General features: G+C 46.5%; 1 protein-coding gene and 1 long non-coding RNA gene across 2 annotated transcripts in view; both read right to left on the reverse strand.

Moving 5' to 3' along the window:
• The window catches only part of VAV1 (vav guanine nucleotide exchange factor 1), a 65,647-nt gene that overhangs the window by 31,468 nt on the left and 13,693 nt on the right, over nt 1-20,486 (reverse strand). The window contains exons 2-8 of the mRNA XM_069589363.1: nt 3,799-3,915; nt 3,239-3,297; nt 3,059-3,124; nt 2,793-2,901; nt 2,607-2,702; nt 1,019-1,087; nt 731-834 (exon numbers count right to left, since the gene is read on the reverse strand). Coding sequence (XP_069445464.1) covers nt 731-834; nt 1,019-1,087; nt 2,607-2,702; nt 2,793-2,901; nt 3,059-3,124; nt 3,239-3,297; nt 3,799-3,915 — 620 coding nt within the window. The remainder of the gene's footprint in view (nt 1-730; nt 835-1,018; nt 1,088-2,606; nt 2,703-2,792; nt 2,902-3,058; nt 3,125-3,238; nt 3,298-3,798; nt 3,916-20,486) is intronic.
• On the reverse strand, nt 13,926-19,915 carry LOC138931532 (uncharacterized). Its single transcript, XR_011446600.1, has 4 exons — nt 19,651-19,915; nt 18,196-18,277; nt 15,602-15,735; nt 13,926-14,911 (listed from the first exon to the last, which is right to left on the reverse strand). It is a non-coding gene; the product is annotated as an uncharacterized lncRNA (long non-coding RNA).

Raw genomic sequence — 20,486 nt, forward strand, 5'->3', positions numbered from 1 at the left:
AATGAGATAATGCACAAGAAGCTCTTAGTGGAACACCTGGCATATCATATCTGCTTAATGTTCATTTATTTAATAAGAATTTATTGAACATGTACTGTGTGCTAAGTTCCACATTAAGCTCTGTAGAATTCGCTGGTAGCCCAGCTGGTAAAGAATCCGCCTGCAGTGCAGGAGACCCCTGTTCGACTCCTGGGTCGGAAATATCCTCTGGAAAAGGGATAGGCTACCCACTCCAGTATTCTTGGGCTTCCCTAGTGGCTCAGCTGGTAAAGAATCCGCCTGCAATGCGGGAGGCCTGGGTTTGATCCCTCGGTTGGAAAGATCCCCTGGAGAAGGGAATGGCTACACCCTCCAGTATTCTGGCCTGGAGAATTCCATGGACTGTATAGTCCATGGGGTCACAAAGAGTTGGACATGATTGAGAGACTTTTAAAAAAGGCATCAATTTATTTGATCCTCACCACAACCCCAAAGAGGAACATTCTGGGGTCACACTGGTTTTAGAGATGAAGAAGTAGAAGCACAGAGAGGTTAAGTGACTTTCTAGTGCCATACAGCTCACAAGAGGAAGAGCTGGGAGTTTAACCAGAGATGAGCAGCCCTGTGCCCACAGGCAAAGAAAGAAAAGCCTTCTTTGTTTGGTGGTCTATGAGGGCAGTGTCTCCCGAATGCCCAGCCTGGGCAGGGCAGGGTGACCTCCAGAGGTCTGGGCTGGCTGCCTGGGTCTCACCTCTCCTTGTATTTGATGAAGACCTGGTAGAGGGTGGCTGCACTGGGGTTGGCCAGGGCTTCCTTCATCTCCTTTAGGAAATGGATGTGCACATGAAGCAGGTCCTACTTGGAGGGAAGGGGTGAGATTTGGCGTGGGAGCCTGGAGCTGGGGATGCTGGGTGGGAGAAGGGTCATCTGCCCACCCTACGAGGTTCATCTCCCAACCCCCAAACTCCAGGGACAGGTGAAGCCAGCAAACCATCCCCTCTGGACAGAAGCCCGGGAAGGCAGTAATCAGTCAGCTCACCTCAATGTTGATGAAGATAATCTCGATGTCTTGGTGGTTAAGGAACCGCTGCAAGGGCTTCATAAAATGCTGTGGGGGAGTGGGGAGAGAAGGATGGAGAAGGGGAAGACTCCTCCTTCCAGGCGAGCCCCAGAGACACAGAGAGGAGGAGACAGAGATGGAAATGGACAAATGGAAACATGAGACTGGGAGAGAGAGATGTGTAGAAAGAAAGAGACAGAGGCAAGGAAACGGAAAATGAGAGAAAAGAGAAATGGAGAAAGTCCACACAAAAAACCTGTACAGGACTGTTCCACGCAGAATTCATCATCATAAATTCCCAAAGCGGAAGCAACCCACATGTCCGTCGACAGATGAATGAATAACAAAATGCGGTCCATCCAGGAAAAGGAGTGAAGCCCTGACACTCACTACAGTGTGGATGAGCCTTGAAACACGATGTTCAGCGAGAGAAGCCAGGCAGAGAAGGCCACACATGAATGAGTTCATTTAGATGAAATGTCCAGAATAAGTAACGCCACAAAGACAGAAAGTAGGTTAGTGGTTGCCAGGGGGGGGGCTGCAGGGAAATCGGAGTTTAAGGGGTGATGGTTAAGGGGTATGGGGTTTCTTTGAGGGATGGTGAAAATGTTCTAAAATTGGGAATTTCCTGGTTGTCCAATGGTTTAGGAGAGCCTGGGTTCAATTCCTGGCCCAGGAACTAAGATCTCACAAGCTGCAAGGCCAAAACAACAGAAAAAGAAAGAAAATGTTCTAAAATTAAACAGTGGTACACAACTTTGTGGGGTTCCCAGGTGGCGCTAGTAGCAAAGAACCTGCCTGCCAACGCAGGAGACACAGGTTCAATCCCAGGGTCAGGTAGATCCCCTGGAGGAGGGAATGGCTACCCGCTCCAGTATTCTTGCCTGGAGAATCCTATGGACAGAGGAGCCTGGCAGGCTGCAGTCCATGGGGGTCACAAAGAGCTGGACGTGATTGAGCACACATACAACACTGTAAATCAACTATACTCCAATAAATTTTTTAAAAAATAAACAGTGGTAATGGTAGCAAACCCTTGTGAATATACCAGAAAATATTAAATTGTAGATGCTCAATGGCTGAATTGTATGGCATTTTTATTAAATCTCAATAAAATGGTTAAAAAAGAGATGGCCAGGGACTTCCCTGGTGGTCCAGTGCTTAAGACTCCATGCTTCCACTGCAGGGGGCATGGGTTAGATCCCTGGTCCAGGGAACTGAGATCTCACATGCCACATAGTGCAGCAAAAAAAAAAAAAAAAAAAGAGAGAGAGAGAGAGAGAGAGAGAGAGGGCCAAAGGAAAAAGAAGAAGTAGAAAGTGAAAGTAATAGAGATAGATGGGCAAATGAGGATACAGGAAAAGAGGGAGACAGGGATAAAGAGACACAGAAGGAGAGAAATTCAAACAGAGGGGGAAGCAGGGAGCAACACCAACGGGACCAGAAACTATGAGAGACGAAGAAATACGGAGCAGTGAGATCAGGAAATATCCCCAAGCCCGTGTCAGGTGGATGCTGCCTCTCCGCTCTGCGCATGCGTCTGGCAAGGACCGGCTCGGAGCATCACCTGTTGGATGGAGCCCAGCGTGTCCGTATACTTCTCCTCCGTCTGCTGGATCTCCCGCAGACAGCAGCACCGCTTGTCATACTCTGTCATCTTGGGCTGAGAGTGGGGAGGATAGGCTGATGTTGGGGTGTCTGGGATGCGCCCCACCCATGAGCCTGCCCAACCGGGTCCTGCGTCCCCACACACCGTCATGGGTACCGGCTCCGAGCGCATGAGGTCCTCGTAGACCTCATCGCCCTCTGCCTCCTCGTTCTCCACGCAGTCGTACAGGTCCTCATCCTCCTCCACCGTGTCGCTGCAAGACGCGGAGTCAGGAGGAGCTAGGGAAGCCCCCAGACCAGGGACCCTCCGACACCCCAGGGAGAGGCCATGTCCCCTCAGACCCGCACCCCCCTTGGCGGGGCCTTGCCTCCTCAGACCACCAGGGCAGGATCATGGTCTCAGACACTCACTCGATCTGGTCGGACAGTCCACTGTAGATGTCTTCATCACCCACACTCTCCTCAGTGGGGAAGGGCCTGGGGGAGAGATGGTATGAGCAGAGACCCAGGGGGGCCAGGTGGGCAGGGGGCTTCAAGGAGGAGGAATAGGGCCGAACTGGGTCCAGAGCGACGGCTCATGTAGTTACTCACATGATCCCCTTGTTCTGGGCAATCGGGGTCCAGGACAGAGCGGACAGGGTGTAGATGACCTGTGACGGGGGCCAAGGCTGCTCAGCAAGCCCCTTCCCCACCCGCATGCCAGAACACAGCCTCCAAGCACTTGACCTTGAGGTTGGACTTCATGTCCCTGGGAGCCCAATTCAGAATTTTCCCACCTTCCTATGTCCCACGTCAGCATGTCCACATTCCCTTAACTGAGCACCCACCACTTGAACCCTTTGTTCTAGTCAGTCGTCATAAATGCTCAGACAGAATGGGATGATCTTATTTCCAAGTTACAAAGGACCTAGGGCTCAGAGAGGCTCGGCCACATATCCGAGGTCACACAGCAAGTGATGAGACAGGGACTCACACTGGGCTCCACGTGTTCCAAGCAAGGCTTTTTGCACCTGCTGTACGACTTGTTCTAGCCCAGCAGTCCTTCCCTGACAACACTTGGTTTGTCCAGTGTAGACATTCATGGAAACAAATTGAAATCCAGTCTTTGGGCTCTAAGTGTCCAGCTCACAGGCAGCTCAGTCCCATCTTACCTTGCCAAAATCCTGCACATCGAAGAGGTCGAAGGCCTCAAAGAGTTCACTCCTCTTGAGGCCAAACTTCTCATAGCAGGTAGACAGGAAAGTGCGGATATTCTTAAGGCAGAGGAACTGTGGGAAGAGAAATGAGGCTGGAGGAAACAAAACGGGACAGGGGAGAAGCTGACTCCTGGCCACTGGGCTTGAGGTCTGGCCCAGGAAGAGGCAAAAGAAGGCACAGCCCCCTCAGGAAAGATCAAGCTATACCTGAAGCCACATCTACCCCTGCATTTTTTTTTTTTTTACTGAAGTACAACTCATAAGATACAAAGCTAACCATTAACAGATAACAATCTGGTGTATATAAACAATGCAATGATACGCAGCCATCGAAAAGGAATGAAATTTTGATTTTTGCTGCATCACAGATAAACCTTGAAAATATTATGCTAAGTGAAATAAGCCAAATACAGAAAGATGAAAGTTGTATGATACCACCTATATAAGTCCCTAGAAAAGGCACATCCATAAAGACAGAAATTAGGATGGGGGGCATACCAGAGGCTGGGCGAGGGGATGGGGAGTCTGTGTTTAATGGGCACAGAGTTTCTGTTGGGGATGATGAAAAAGTTTTGGATATAGTGGTGATGGAGACACTACATGATGAATGTATTAAATGCCACTGCACTGTATACTTGCAAGTGGTTAAAATGGCAAGTATTACTGTTTTAGTTTATATATACGTTATTTGTATATTTTCACATAAAATTTTACTTATATTTATAAAATATACTTATTTTATTTATATATAATGATAAATATGTATAGTTTACCACAATAAAAAATTTAACCATTAGCCACTTTATTCATTGTTCAAATAATTTTTATTGGGGTATAGTTGATTTACAACATTGTGTTAGTTTCTGCTCTGCAATAAAGTTTTTCAGTTATACATATACATATATCCACTCTTTTTAAGATTCTTTTCCCATGTAGGTCATTACAGTCTTTTTTTAGAGCAATGTAAAAGTATTTTTATTTTCGAAAATAGTAGATGTAAGCATTTAAAGTTGTCTAATACTATTGTACAATTGATCTTCAGGTTGTATGCAAAATATCTGACACAGGGATACCCTAATTTTTAAATTGGAGGATAACTGCTTTACACAGAGAAGGCAATGGCACCCCACTCCAGTACTCTTGCCTGGAAAATCTCATGGGTGGAGGAGCCTAGTAGGCTGCAGTCCATGGGGTCGCTAAGAATCAGACACGACTGAGTGACTTCACTTTCACTTTTCACTTTCGTGCATTGGAGAAGGAAATGGCAACCCAGTCCAGTGTTCTTGCCTGGAGAATCCCAGGGACGGGGGAGCCTGGTGGGCTGCCATCTATGGGGTCGCACAGAGTTGGACACAACTGAAGCGACTTAGCAGCAGCAGTAGCACTTGCTTTACAATGTTGCGGTCCTCTCTGCCATTACAGAATACTGAGCAGAGTTCCCTGTGCTACACAGTAGGTTCTTATTAGTTATCTATTTTATAACCATTGAGCGGTGGTGGTTTAATTGCTAAGTCATGTGAAACTCTTCCCAACACCATGGACCGTAGCCCTCCAGGCTCCTCTGTCCATGGAATTTCCCAGACAAAAATACGGGAGTGGGTTGCCGTTTCCTTCTCCAGGGGGGTCTTCCCGACCCAGGGATCAAACCTGTGTCTCCTACATTGCAGGTGGATTCTTTACTGCTGAGCCACCAGGGAATCCCATTATAACCATTAACCATTTTTAAATGTCCACCTCAGTGGCATTTAATGGGTTCACAGTATTGTGCCATCATCACCCCACCTAGTTCCAAGACAATCTGTCACCCAAAAGGAAATCCTGCACCCACGAAGCACCCACTTTGCATTCCTCTCTCCCCTCCCGTCTCCCAGGCAACCGTTAGTGTGCCTTCTGTCTCTATGCTTTTATCTGTCTATGTCCATCAACTGATACTGGGTACACAAAATGAGGCACAGCTAAGCAGTAGAATACAACTCAGCCACAAAAAGGGGTGAAGGACTAACAATGCATGCTACAAATAACCAAAACCATGTTCTGTGAAAACTGCCAGACAGAAGGTCACGTATTTTGTGGTTCCATTTATATGAAACATCCCTGATAATATTTATATGAAATGTCCTTGACATTCCACTTATATGAAATATCCCTGCTATCCCAGTGCTATCCCAGTATAGCACTGGAAATTATATTTAATATTTTATAATAACCTATAATGGGCTTCCCTGGTGGTTCAGTGGTAAAGAATCTGCCTGCAATGCAGGAGACCTGGGTTCGATCCCTGGGTCGGGAAGATCCCCTGGAGAAGGAAATGGCAACACGCTCCAGCATTCTTGCCTGGGAAAATCCCATGGACAGAGGAGCCTGGGAGGCTACAGTCCATGGGGTCACAAAAGAGTCAGACATAACTTAGCAACTAAACAACAAGAGCAACAACAACTCTGTGATTCTACATTATTTGTATTTGGGGATGCCTACTCTATGTGGTTGGGCACTCAGACTTGTTCCATTCTCTTGATCACCCTGTGGGGTTTTAATGCCCATTTTACCTAAAAGGAAGGAGGCTCAAAGAGGGAAGGAAAGTTGCCCAAGATTATTAACTGCAAGAGTGACTCTTTGGCTGGGGATTCCCTGGTGGTCTAGTGGTTAAGACTCTGTGCTTCCAGTGCAGGGGGCACAGGTTTGATCCCTGGTCAAAAAATTAAGATCCCACAAGTCACAGAGGTGTGGCCAAAAAAAAAAAAATTCTATGCACAGGGAACTCTGCTCAATATTATGTAACAACCTAAATGGGACAAGAATTTGAAAAAAGAAGAGATACATGTATATGTATCATTGAATCACCTGACTGTACACCTGAAACTCACACAACATTGTTAATCAACTATATTCCAATATAAAATAAGAAGTTAAAAAAGGAAAAAGAGTAAGCATGTGGCATAGAAAACACACTTCTGGTCATCAAAGGGGAAAGGCCGAGAGGGTGACAAATTAGGAGATAGGGATTTACAGATACACACTATTGACTATAAAATAAGTAAACAACAGGGACCTACTGTATAGCACAGGCAAATATAGTCAATGCTCTTGAAATAACTTACAATGGAAAAGAATCTCAAAAAGAATATATGGCAACCCACTCCAGTATTCCTCCCTGGAGAATCCCCATGGACAGAGGAGCCTGGCAGGCTATAGTCCATGGGTGCGCAAAGAGTCAGACACGACTGAGCAACTAAGCACAGCACATACATATATATAACTGTATCATATTTGCTATGTACTTGAAACTAACAATACCATAAAATTCTTGCCTGGAGAATCCCCATAGACAGAGAAGCCTGCTGGGCTACAGTCCATTGGGTCACAAAGAGTTGGATATGACTTAAGTGACTTAGCACGCACAAATCAACTATACTTCATTTTTTTAAAAAATCCAAATAAAAACAAACAAACAAAAGTAAGACCATGGAAGAGCTGAAATTTAATTCCAAGATGGTATGAGTCTGGAGTCGATTTTCTTGACTATAACTTCATTGCTTTGTATGCAGTGGAAGTCACCGTGAGCACCTGTGACGTGTTCCATTCTCAGCACTTTCTCTATATTGTTTTAAATTTATGTATCTTCAAATTAAAATATATATATATATATAAGGTAAGCAACAGGACGGTTTGATGTACTTATTCAATAGTGAAAGCATTACTACAGTCAAACTAATTAAGACTTCTCGTAGTCACCATGTCTTCGTGCGTAATGAATGCACTTGAAATCTACTCTCATAGAGCAGTTATGTTGTTCAATACAGGGTTACCAAGTACAGTCATACAGTACCCTAGAGCTCGAGACTGACTCAGCCTATGTAACTTCAACTTAATACCCTTTAACCAATATCTGCCCATTAATTTCCCCACCTCTACCCCCAGCTCCTTGTACCCGTGGTTCTACTCTGCTTCTGTTAAGTTTTACTCTCTCTGTGTAGAGAGGTCAGCTCATCAAAATGAATTTAAAAATTAAACAGGAATGCTTCTACTCTGTGTGTCCCCATTAATTATAACGTTTGCTGTTGGTTCCTAACAGAAATTCTGTTTTCCTTTTTCTTTTTTGTTAAATTGACGTATTAGTTGATTTACAATGTTGTCTTAGTTTCAAGTGTACAACAAAGTGATTCAGATATAGATAGATAATTCTTTTTCAGATTGTTTTCCATTATAACTTTTTGCAAGGTCTTCCCTGGTGGCCCAGTGGTGAAGAATCTGCCTGCCCATGTAGGCGACATGGGTTCAATCCCTGATCAGGGAAGATCACACATGCTGTGGAGCAACAAACCCCCTGCACCAAACTATTGAGCCCACACGCTGTAACTGCTGAAGCCCACGCGCCTAGACCCTGTGCTCTGTGACAAGAGAAGCACCGCAGTGCAAAGCCCGCATGCAACTACAGTAGTCCCCATGGGATGCAACTAGAGAAAGCCAGCACAGCAATGAGGACCCAGTGCAGCCAAAAAATAATAATAATAATAATAACAAATAAGTTGTTATAAGATAATGAATATAGTTCCCTGTGTGATATAGCAGGTCTTTGTTGGACATCTATTTTATATACAGCAGGGTATATATGTTAATCCCAAACTTCTAATTTATAGAAACATTTTTATCCATTTAAATAAATTTCTTTGTATTCCTAGATTCTTGGAAAGTCTTTGTATTTGCTTATTTCATTGAATCAAGAATGGATGTTGACTTTGATTAAGTGATTTCAAAAACTTGTACAAGACAAGCAAGTGTATTTTGTTCTTGATTCCATTAGTATAGGGAGTTATATTAATCGAACCCCCGATACTGAATCTTTGGTTCTTTTGAAGTGACTCTCAATTTTTCTCTGCATTTGAAAAAGGTAAAAATGAGTCACACAACATCTATGGGCTCTAAAATGTCAGTGTAAAACCCTGGTTATAATTTCAGTGTCATTAATTCCTATGTATCTAAAAATTATAGATTTTTGGAGGCTATTCTGCCTCAGTATTTGTGAATATTTTTGCTCACATGCATGTGGGCACATTTAAGTCAGATCAGAAATGATTAAAATAATGAAAAGGGGAATTTATTTTAAATTTTTTAAATATATGTAATCATATTTATATGAGAGATACCATGGAATCCTTGCAATAATCTTACAAAATAATTACAACTATTATATTCATTTTATAGATAAAAAACTCAAGCAGGGACAGACACTGCTGGAGTACAAACTTAGCTGCATTTATGAATCAATTCAATACACACTCTTCTCTGTATCTTTGTATCTCACACTTTCATCTTCAGATTGTATCTTCTTCTGAATTATTTCCACATCCACAGCCTACTTAAGCATTCTACGTGGAACATGAACTTTAACATAAATGAATGTATTTAAGGCGAGAACATCCTACTCTCAAAGAAAACCAGGATCAAGTGCTATAGACAGAAGTCAGTGTAAAACAAATATGATGTAAATAGTGCTATAAAATTTTAGCTTGGCGGTCCAGTGGTTAGGACTTTGCACTCCCAAAGCAAAGGGCCGGAGTTTAACCCCTGTTCAGGGAACTAAATCCCACATGCCACAACTAAAGATCCTGTATGTCACAACTAAGATCTGGTGCCGCCAAATAAATACTTTTTTAAAAATTTAAACCTTTGTCTTAGGTACAAAGCAAAACATTACACTTAAGAGTGAAATGCTGCAGAAGTTTTCTTTGACATCAGAACTAAGGCAAGAGTGCCCACAGTTCATTCTTATTCATACTGCACCAAAGATCTTAGCCTGCATTGTAAAACAAGACAAAGAAAGAAAAGGAAAATAGAAAAGAAAGACATTAATGCTCAGTTTCACAGATGATATGACTGTCAACATAGAAAGCCCCAGAGAACACACACATAAATAACTGGACTCAATAAGATAGCAATGTCACTGAAGACAAAATCAACTTAGTGCATCACATATCGGCACATCAACAACAAACAATCAGAAAATGTGTGTTTTTTTAAAGATAACATTTGTGAAATATTAGAATAAGCCAAACTAAACTATGGTGATAGAAATCAAATCAGCGGTTGCTTCTGGGGTGAGGAGGGTAGAAGAGATTGACTCAGAAATGCTGCCAGTGATGAAAAAGTTCTGTGTCTTGATAAGGGTGTGCGTTGCACAAGGGTACGTGTTTGTTAGAACTGATTGAAAGATAAGTTGAAGAACCAAGCATTTCCCTGTATGAAAACTGGATTCGATTTTAAAAGGATAGCATTTCCCATCACCTAAAAAATGTAAATGGAGAAAGCAATGGCATCCCACTCCAGTACCCTTGCCTGGAAAATTCCATGGATGGAGGAGCCTGGTGGGCTGCAGTCCATGGGGTCGCTAAGAGTCGGACACGACTGAGCGACTTCACTTTCACTTTTCACTTTCATGCATTGGAGAAGGAAATGGCAACCCACTCCAGTGTTCTTGCCTGGAGAATCCCAGGGACAGGGGAGCCTGGTGGGCTCTGGCGTCTATGGGGTCATACAGAGTCGGACACGACTGAAGCGACTCAGCAGTAGCAAAAAATGTAAAAGCTCACTGCCTGCCAATTCAGGGACACAGGTCTAACCCCTGGGTGAGGAATATCCCCTGGAGTAGGTAATATATTCTCCAGTATTCTTGCCTGGGAAATCCTCGGACAGAGGAGCCTGATGGGCTAGAGTTCATAGGGTGGCAAAAGAATCAGACACAACTTTGTGACTAAACAACAACAAAATGTAAAACGAACAACAAAGTTGGTTAATATTAACACGCCTAACAAAAGAAGTACAAATCCTTTACGAAGTAAATTATAAAATTTTATGGGAAGGTATGAAGGAGCATCTAAATAACTAGAGTGAAATATGTACTAATTCTTACCTAGAACTACTCAATATTTTAAAATTTTCAGCCTTCACCAAAACTGAGCTATAGATTTAAGGCAATTACTATTAATATCCCAGAATGACTTTTCATTGAACATCTTTTATGTGACCATCACCGAACTCCAGGGCTCTCTTTAAACCTTATAAGCTTTAATCCCTGGAGCCAGGACGGTAATGTAGGGATGGTAAGGTAGGGAACAGGATGGAGAATAAACTCCCACAGTGCCCCTAATCCAAAAGGATACACAAAGGAAATTCTGTGGCAGACCAGTGATTAGAACTCCATGTTCTCACTGCCAAGGGCCCAGGCTCAATTCCTGGTTGGAGAACTGTTGCTGTTGCTGCTGCTGCTAAGTCGCTTCAGTCGTGTCCGACTCTGTAAGACCCCAGAGACGGCAGCCCACCAGGCTCCCCCGTCCCTGGGATTCTCCAAGCAAGAACACTGAAATGGGTTGCCATTTCCTTCTCCAGTGCATGAAAGTGAAAAGGAAAAGTGAAGTCGCTTAGTCGTGTCCGACTCCTAGTGACCCCATGGACTGCAGCCTACCAAGCTCCTCCATCCATGGATTTTCCAGGCAAGAGTACTGGAGTGGGGTGCCTTCGCCTTCTCCAGGTTGGAGAACTAAGATCTCACAAAACTCAAGGTGTGTCCAAAAGAAGGATAAGAGAAGATTCTCCTATTGGCTGTGTGTCTTTGGAAAAAATCACCTCCCCTCTCTGAACTTGTTTCCTCACCTATAAAACGGACCATCGCAATACCCACTGTGGCACGTTATTGTAATTCTATAGAATAATCCATGTAAAGGGTTCAGCATGGTGTGAAACCTCAATATCTGGAAGTAATCATTATCATCCTTACTATCACCCTTGTTATCACCATAGTGATTACCACATCATCAGTAGTATGGCTACCACCACCATAATCATCTTTATCATCATCACATCAGTATCATCAGCATCTTCATCATCATGACCAATGTCCCCATCGTGATCACTATTACCACCACCACCACCATCATCATCACCATCAGCAGCAGCAAATCACCATCATAATCACCACTGTCACCACCACCACGGTCACCAGATCACTGCCATCACCATCACCACCATCATCATCACTATAATTGTATTCACCGTCATCTTCTTAGCTCCAGCTGGAAAGCCCAAGAGCATTCACCAACCCATCAGGTCTCACAACTGGAAAAGACCTCAGGTAGCCACTGGTGTCGGAGAAGGCAATGGCACCCCACTCCAGTGCTCTTGCCTGAAGGATCCCGTGGACGGAGGAGCCTGGAAGGCTGCAGTCCATGGGGTCACTGAGGGTCGGACACGATTGAGCGACTTCACTTTCACTTTTCACTTTCATGTGTTGGAGAAGGAAATGGCAACCCACTCCAGTGTTCTTGCCTGGAGAATCCCGGGGACAGGGGAGCCTGGTGGACTGCTGTCTATGGGGTCGCACAGAGTCGGACACGACAGAAGTGACTTAGCAGCAGCAGCAGCAACCACTAGTCTCCAGTGTTCATCAACCAGAGAAAGGAAAAAAATCCAGACAGGAAGAACTTATCCAAGGTCACAAAGCAAGCTGGGTATCTCATAGCACCTCCCAGGCCTTAGTTCTATTTCTGCTGCCTACCTGTGCAGAGGCCACGAGAAGTCCACGAGAATGCATGCTTTCTCTTCTATAATATGGAATTGCTGCTGGAAAGCTGACTGCCCAGCCAAAGACTACATTTCCATCCCCTCTTGGAAGTGGATGTGGCCATATGCCTAGTTCCAGCCAATGGAATACGAGTATTCATTATATGCATCATTCTCAGGGCAACGCATTTAAGAAGTGAAATTGCATTCTGCATACTTTCTTTTCTCCCGTTGTCTACAGACAGAAATGATGCTGAGACTTTGAGGGATAGCAAAGCCACAAATGAAAATAGTCTCTGAATCACACCATCAGGAAAAAACCTCCCTCCTGACACCAGGAGGAACATTGGACTACTAGGTGAACAGGAGATAAATTTCTTTTTAATTAAGTCACTGCAAAGGCTTATTTGTTACAGCAGCTAGTGTTATCCTAATACAGTAGCCTTAAGGGCCAGAGCCAGCTGTGGTCTGAATGATCCTCAGAGGCCCCGTGACTACCCACTCTAGCTCTTCTTGTAATTGTTCCACTAATTACACACATGGCAGTAAACGAACAGCTGGAACCTGAGCCAAGGGCTCCTGTCACATCTGCTTAGTGGACTTCTGCTCATCCTTCAAGGCTCATCTCCAATATCTCTTCTTCCAGGAAGCCTCCCCCAATTTCTTTACCCAAGCGGAGTCCTCAGCCTCATTCCCCTGCCCTGGGATCCCTTAGTATGATGTCCCTCCCCACCCCTAAATGTTACATGTTTTACGTTTTACACCTTGTTCCTATTTTCCCTCTGCCTGAATGCCCCTTGTGATCATCGACAAATATTTTTCAGCTCCTACCATCTAGAAGGGCTTTCCAGGGGGCACTAGTGGTAAAGAACCTGCCTGCCAATGCAGGAGATGCAAGAGACGCAGGTTCGATCCCTGAGTCAGGAAGATCCCCTAGAGGGGGGCATGGCAACCCACTCCAGTACTCTTGCCTGGAGAATCCCCATGGACAGAGGAGCCTGGCGGGCTACCATCCATAGGATCGCAAAAAGTCAGACACAGCTGAAGCAACTTAGCACACACGCACCTAAAGCAACAGAGCCCTCCAAGACAACACGCCTGGATGCAAACCCAAGTCCTCTCTGCAGCTCACCCGCGCAACCTTCCACCATCACCTCCCTCCACTCAGCTCCTCCCCATCCTCTCCTCACCCACTTGGCCCTCCTCCCTATTCCTAGAACAGTCAGGCAAGATTCAGCCCTAGGACCTTTGCACCGGGTTACTTTCTTCCTAGAAGACTGTCCATCCCCCCAGTTAATTTGGTGCCTCCCTTCCTTGTCACTTTTGGACCTTTGATGAAATGTCATTTCTCAGGAGACTCAACCCAACCACTCAATTTAAGCTTGTAGGGAATTCCCTGGTGGTCCAATGGTTAGGACTTGGCGCTTTCACTGCCCTGGGTCCCGATTCGATCCCTAGTCGGGGAACTAAGACCCCACAAGCTGAGAAGCATGGCCAAAAAAATAAAATAAAATTGTAACATACACATATTTCACTTTTGAATTTTTTAAAAAATTGTATTTATTTATGTTTGGTTGCACTGGGTCTCTGTTGCTGCTCGAGGGCTTTCTCTAGTTGTGGCAAGTGAGGGCTAGACTCCAGTTGCAGTGTGCGGGCCTCCCATCGCAGTAGCTTCTCTTGTTGCACAGCACAGGCTCTAGGGCTCAACAGCTTCAGTAGTTGCAACTTTCAGGCTTAGCTGCACTGCAGCATGTGGCATCTTCCTGGACCTGGGATCAAACTTGTGTCCCCTGCATTGGCAGGCAGATTCTTAACCACTGGACCACCAGGAAGTTCTCACTTATTTATTTTGTGATTGTCTGTATTCCCCCCACGCAAGCCCCCCTAACACTCTAGGACATCAGCACCACGAAGGCAGGATTCTCTGTGTATGTGGTTCACTGCTGTGGCCTCGACAGCTAGAACAAGGCCCAGCACACAGTCAGTGCCCAAAAAAGTTGATGAAGAAATGGATCTCCATTTGACAGATGGGACAACTGAGGCTCAGAAAGGAGATAGCCCCTTCCCAAGGCCACACAGGTAGAAGTGGGGAGCCAGATACCAGCTCTGCAGGTCCAGAGGCGGTGCTCCTCGCCCAGCCTCTTCAAACTACACCAGGTTGCCTTGTGTTTCATGGTGCTGCAGTGCAGGTGGAAATACCTGGAAACCGGGGTGCAAAGGCACCTGGGAAATGTAGTTCCCTTTGATACAGAGCAAAGCAAAGAAGTGCAGGTAGGATCTGAGAGCAAGCAGGCTAATGACCCTCATAGAGCCTGAGCAAGTGACTGCCTTTTTGAGTTCAGTGTGTTATCTCAGCTCCAATCCTTTGGCCACCTGATGCGAAGAGCCGACTCACTGGAAAAGACCCTGATGCTGGGAAAGACCACTGAGCAGTTTGAGGGGCTCAGCATGTGACAGGAAACACATGTACCACTCTGCAGCCTGGCAGCCTCTGTGGGATGAGTCCAGACAGGACCTACAACAAAACAGATGGCCCCATCTGGCCTGAAGGAGGAAGTTCTCTGCTGACCTCAGGAAGATCAGCTGAGCCTTAAGCCTCCCCCCAACCACCCAGTCATGTGACATCTCAAAAGGGGAAAGAGGGTATGACTCATCAGCCCTTTGGGCTGGAGTAGGGCCAGGTGAAGAAAGGGGCTCCCTCCGACAGCAGGAGTGACTGAGGTTAGACCACTAGACGGACTTCCTGGTAGCCGGAAGTGTGGGCGAAGCTAGCAAAGGACAGGAGGCCCTTTGACTAAATGGAGGAGGGGCCTGGGAGACTTTTTTCCTCCCTGCCGGGGGAGTGGGGGGGCAACCCCCTCAGTTCCCCTCGTCCCTCCACCAGAACCTCAGAGCTGGGCTGGCATCTCGCCCATATGCAAATCAGCACCCAGACACTTCCCCTTGCTTGCAGGTCCCCCACCATCACAGCCCTGCACCAGGCAAAGAAAGCTGGAAAGGTCGACCAGTTCATCACCCTCTTTCGGGGAACTGGTGTGCAGTGATAAAGGTCCCTTGGGGTGCTGGAGATGGGGGCGAAGGGATGTAGCGTACGTGGGGCAGGAGAGTCAGAAGCCAGAGCTGAGCCCACAAACAAGCAGAAACCAGCTCCCCCACCCCCACCCCAGCCCCAGGGAGCCGACCGGAAACAGGAAATGCCTGTTACCAGGGCTTGCTCGGGGGAGACCGAGAAAGGGCGGCCCCGCCGCATTCAGCCCGTGCAACCCCTTAATCTTGAGCTCGCAAGACTTCTTCCTGCAGACCAGAGAGGGTGGGCGTGCTGTGCATCCTTTTCGAAGCCTGCAAGCAGAGGTGTTGAGTATAAACGCCTCTTCCTGGCATTCAAAACCCTCCCTACTCCAGCCCATCTCTCTCCCCATCCCCTCCCCTCCCACTCGAGCACGCACTCAACATCTCACTACCAGTACAGGGGAATCAGACAAACAGAGTTTGACTCTCAGCCAAGTCAACTGCAACCTGAAGGACCTTGGATGGGTCACTGCACCTCCCCGGTACCTCTGTTTCCTCATCCTCACCATGGAAATAAAAATACCAGTCGAATCTCCACTCTATCCCCTACCCAACAGTCAGGGCCACACTTTCATTCAGCAATCATGTGTTGAATGCCTACTGTATGCCAAATCCTGGGACTGGCTGGTGGCTAAGACAGAACCTTGTCCCTTCAGAGCTTACAGTCTAGTAGTGAGGCAGATACCAAGCAGTTGTCATTGGTTAGCTGCTCAGTCTTGACCGACTCTTTGCGACCCCCGTGGACTGTAGCCCGCCGGTTTCCTCTGTCCATGGTATTTCCAGGCGAGAATATTGGAGTGGATTGCCATTCCCTTCTTCAGGGTCTCTTCCCCGACTCAGGGATCGAATCCACATCTCCTGTGGTTCCCACATTGGCAAGCAGATTCTTTAGCACTGCGCCACCTGGGAAGCCCCACTACTTGTGTAAAAAGTATTATAAACCTATTACAGTACAGCGCTATATAACAAATTGTGTTAGTTTGGGGTACCTGGTCTAACTTTGTTGGACTTATGAAAAAATCAGACTTACAGGGAATGGAGATTGTTCGTATGTAGGGGACTTACTGTAAATATTATTTTAGAGTGTGAGGTGGGGGAAAGAGTGTTCCAGGCAAAGGGAGTAGCATGAAAGGGGTCTCTGATCATTTAGCCACTCATTCACTGATTAGGGAAATATTTATTGAGCAACTATTATGTTCCAAACACTGGTTTAAATGCTAGGGATACAGTTGTGAAAAAATAGATTTATATCCCTGCCTCCACGAGGCTGACATTCTGGCAGGAGACAGGCAACAAATGTGTTACGTGAGTGTGTATATAGCTTGTGTGTGTGTGTGTGTGTGCACGCGTGCGTGCGTGCTCAGTCATGTCCTACTCTTCGCAACCCCATGGACTGTAGCCTGCCAGGCTCCTCTGTCCATGGGGATTTTCCAGGCAAGAATACTATAGTGAGTTGCCATTCCTTTCTCCAGGGGATAGTCCCAACCCAGGGATCAAACCCATGTCTCTTGTGTCTCCAGCATTGGCAGGTGGATTCTTCACCACTGCACAACCTGGAAAGTTCATATAGCTTATTGCTGCTGCTGCTGCGTAGTCACTTCGGTAGTGTCCGACTCTGTGCGACCCCACAGACAGCAGCCCACCAGGCTCCCCCACCCCTGGGATTCTCCAGGCAAGAACACTGGAGTGAGTTGCCATTTCCTTCTCCAATGCATGAAAGTAAAAAGTGAAAGTGAAGTCGCTCAGTCGTGTCTGACTCTTAGTGACCCCATGGACTGTAGCCCACCAGGCTCCTCCATCCATGGGATTTTCCAGGCAAGAGTACTGGAGTGGGGTGACATGCTTATTCAGTTCAGTTCAGTTCAGTTGCTCAGTCGTGTCTGACTCTTTGCGACCCCATGGATCACAGCACACCAGGCCTCCCTGTCCATCACCAACTCCCAGAGTTCACTCAGACTCATGTCCATCGAGTCAGTGATGCCATCCAGCCATCTCATCCTCTGTCGTCTGTCCCCTTCTCCTCCTGTCCCCAATCCTTCCCAGCATCAGCCTTTTCCAATGAGTCAGCTCTTCGCATGAGGTGGCCAAAGTACTGGAGTTTCAGCCATGCTTATTAGGAGGTGGTAAATATTAAGCGAGAAAAGTAAGCAGGATAACGGGATGGGGCATGCCAGGAAGGAGTGCCATTCTAAATGAAGGGGCCAGAGAAGGCTCACTGAGAGAGTGGCATTTGAATAAAGACTTGTAGGAGGACTTCCCCTGGTGGTCCAGCGTTTAAGAATACACTTGCCAATGTAGGGGACACGGGTTTGATCCCTGGTCCAGGAGATTCCCACATGCCTCGGGGCAACCACAACTACTGAGCCTGCGTGCCTAGAGCCCGTGCTCTGCAACAAGAGAAGCCACCGCAGTGAGAAACCCACACACCACGACGAAGAGTAGCCCCTGCTTGCTGCAGCTAGAGAAAGCCAGCGCACAGCAACAAAGACCCAGAGCAGCCAAACATAAGAAGAAGAAGTGTTGAAATTAAAAAAAAAAAAAAAAGACTTGAAGGAGGGAATAATCTGGTTAGGTGTCTGGAAGAAAACCCTTCCAGGCAGAGGGAACAGCTAGTGCAAAGACCCTGAGACTGGACCCTGCCTGGTGCTTTAAAGGAAGAGGCTGGAGACCAGAGTGAGAAAGGGGGAGTGGGAGGGACTGAGCCACGGGTGGTATCCGATGCTGATTTACCAAAACTGGGGCCATGTGAGGGAAATGGGGCAAGTGTTGCCGTGGGAGCATCCCACCATCCTGCCGTTATCTCCCAGAGTCCCTGTGAGGGAAACACAAATTATATTTTTTAACATTTTAAAAAAGATTTTTTTGATATAGACCATTTTTAAGTCTTTACTGAATCTGTTACAACACTGCTTCGGTTTTATGTCTTGATTTCTCGGCCATGAGGCATGTGGGATCTTAGTTCCCTGACCAGGGATCAAACCCACACCCCCTGCATTGGAAGGTGAAGCCCTAACCACCGGACCACCAGGGAAGTCCCAAGTACACATGATTGGTGTCTTTCGAAGCATTTTCTCCAACTCTCCCCTGGTCCCCCGCTCAGTCACAGCTAAGATCGACGGCAACAGCCCCACCTCTCTTGGGATGCTCAGATGCTGCAAACATCTGGGGGTCACTCTGGGTCCCCCAAGCAAACCACAAGACAGCCAACCCCCAGGGAGAAGTTCTGGAAACCCCATCCTTTGAGGGGTCATGAAAGCACTGTGGGTGTTCTTCCTCGTTGAGAGGGAACTTGGAGGAAGCTGAAGACGTAATCATAGAGGCAGATCTCTGATGGGTTATCTGGAGGAGGATGATTAGCTGGGGACATGTGATAAGGAGAGTCCTAAGAAACAAGATCTGGGTTTGATCTAAGAGTGAACAAGAGTCCAAAAGCAGCAGAGCCATTAAAGCTTAGGAGGGCCCTGCCACTGGAAAGAAAACCATTGCTTATCATTGATTCTTAGGCAAAGAGCAAGAAGAGCTTTCTTTAACTAAGACACTTCATTGCTGTTCAGTCGCTAAATCATGTCTCTTTTGTGACCCCCATGGACTGTAGTAAACCAGGCTCCTCTGCCCTCTACTATCTCCCAGAGTTTGCTCAAGTTCATGTCCATTGAGTTGGAGATGTTATCTAACCATCTCATCCTCTGCCACCCCTTTCTCCTTTTGCCTTCAACCTTCCCCAGCATCAGGGTCTTTTCCAGTGAGTCAGCTCTTTGAATCAGGTGGCCAAAGGATGGGAGCTGAGATAACACTCTGAGCACGAAGAGGCAGTCACTTGCTCAGGGTCTATGAGGGTAATTAGCCTGCTTGCTCTCAGATCCTACCTGTCCTTCCTTTGCTTGGCTCTGTGTCAAAGGGAACTGCATTTCCCAGGTGCCTTTGCACCCTTCCTTCCAGCTAGTTCTAGCCAATGGGAGGCCCAGGCAGGAGACCAGAGGGTGGAAGGAAGAGAGAAGCCAGGGTATTTCTCCTTCTCTTGTTCTGCCTCTCCAGCAGCAAATATACCTCCTCCATGGTCTCAGCTCCCTGAAGACAGCTTTAGCCTGAAGGTCTAGCTCCTGTCAAATGGTTCTGACCCCAGGGTCCTGGTCCTACTACCTCCTTCTATTTTTTTCTTCAATCTATGACTACGCTCTGGCTTACCTTAGTAGCAGGCATCCCTGGTGGTTCAGACAGTAAAAGAAGCTGCCTGTAATGCAGGAAACCTGGGTCGGGAAGATCCCCTAGAGAAAGGAACGTCTACCTACTCCAGTATTTTTGCCTGGAGAATCCCATGGAAAGAGGAGCCAGGCGGGCTACAGTCCATGGGGTCACAAGAGTCGGATACAACTCAGCGAAATTATTAATAACTGTGCTTTCCAAAGATGGCAACAAAAATACCACCATCCAGCATGCTCTTCTGCAGTATGACTTGTCAAATCCCCCTCAAGAGGTGGAGTTTGTTTCCCCACCCCTTGAATCTAGGCTGGTCTCAGCTACTTGCTTGTCACTGAGAACACAACCAAGGGGCACCATATGATTCCTAATTAGGTCAGAAGAAAGCTTTCAGCTTCTGCCTTGGTTTCTTAAGAAACACTTGCTGTCTCTCCACACTCCTTCTTGAAAGCCCAGTCACCATGTTGTGAGGAAACGCAAGTCACATGGAGAGACCTCATGCCAGTTTTCCAGGCAAGAGCTCCAGCTAAGCAGAGCTTCAAGTCATCCTAGCCTAGGCACTCCCACAAGAGAGTGAAGAAAGCTCCAGGTGCTTCCAGCCCCGAGATATTCAAGGTTTCTCCTCACAGAGCTGAAACCAGCGTCACCACGCCCCATCTGAACCCCAGACTCACTAAATCTGTGAGAAAGATAACATAGTTATTGACATACATCACTTAGTTTGGGCAGGTCTGTTTCACAGCAACAGATCACTGCAACACAGAGGTACCTAAGTCATAAGTACTTAGAACAACACTTGCAGGTAAGTAAGTGCTCAGTTAGTA

Source organism: Ovis canadensis, chromosome 5, assembly GCF_042477335.2.
Source record: "Ovis canadensis isolate MfBH-ARS-UI-01 breed Bighorn chromosome 5, ARS-UI_OviCan_v2, whole genome shotgun sequence".
In the NCBI taxonomy this organism is placed as follows: Eukaryota; Metazoa; Chordata; class Mammalia; order Artiodactyla; family Bovidae; genus Ovis; species Ovis canadensis.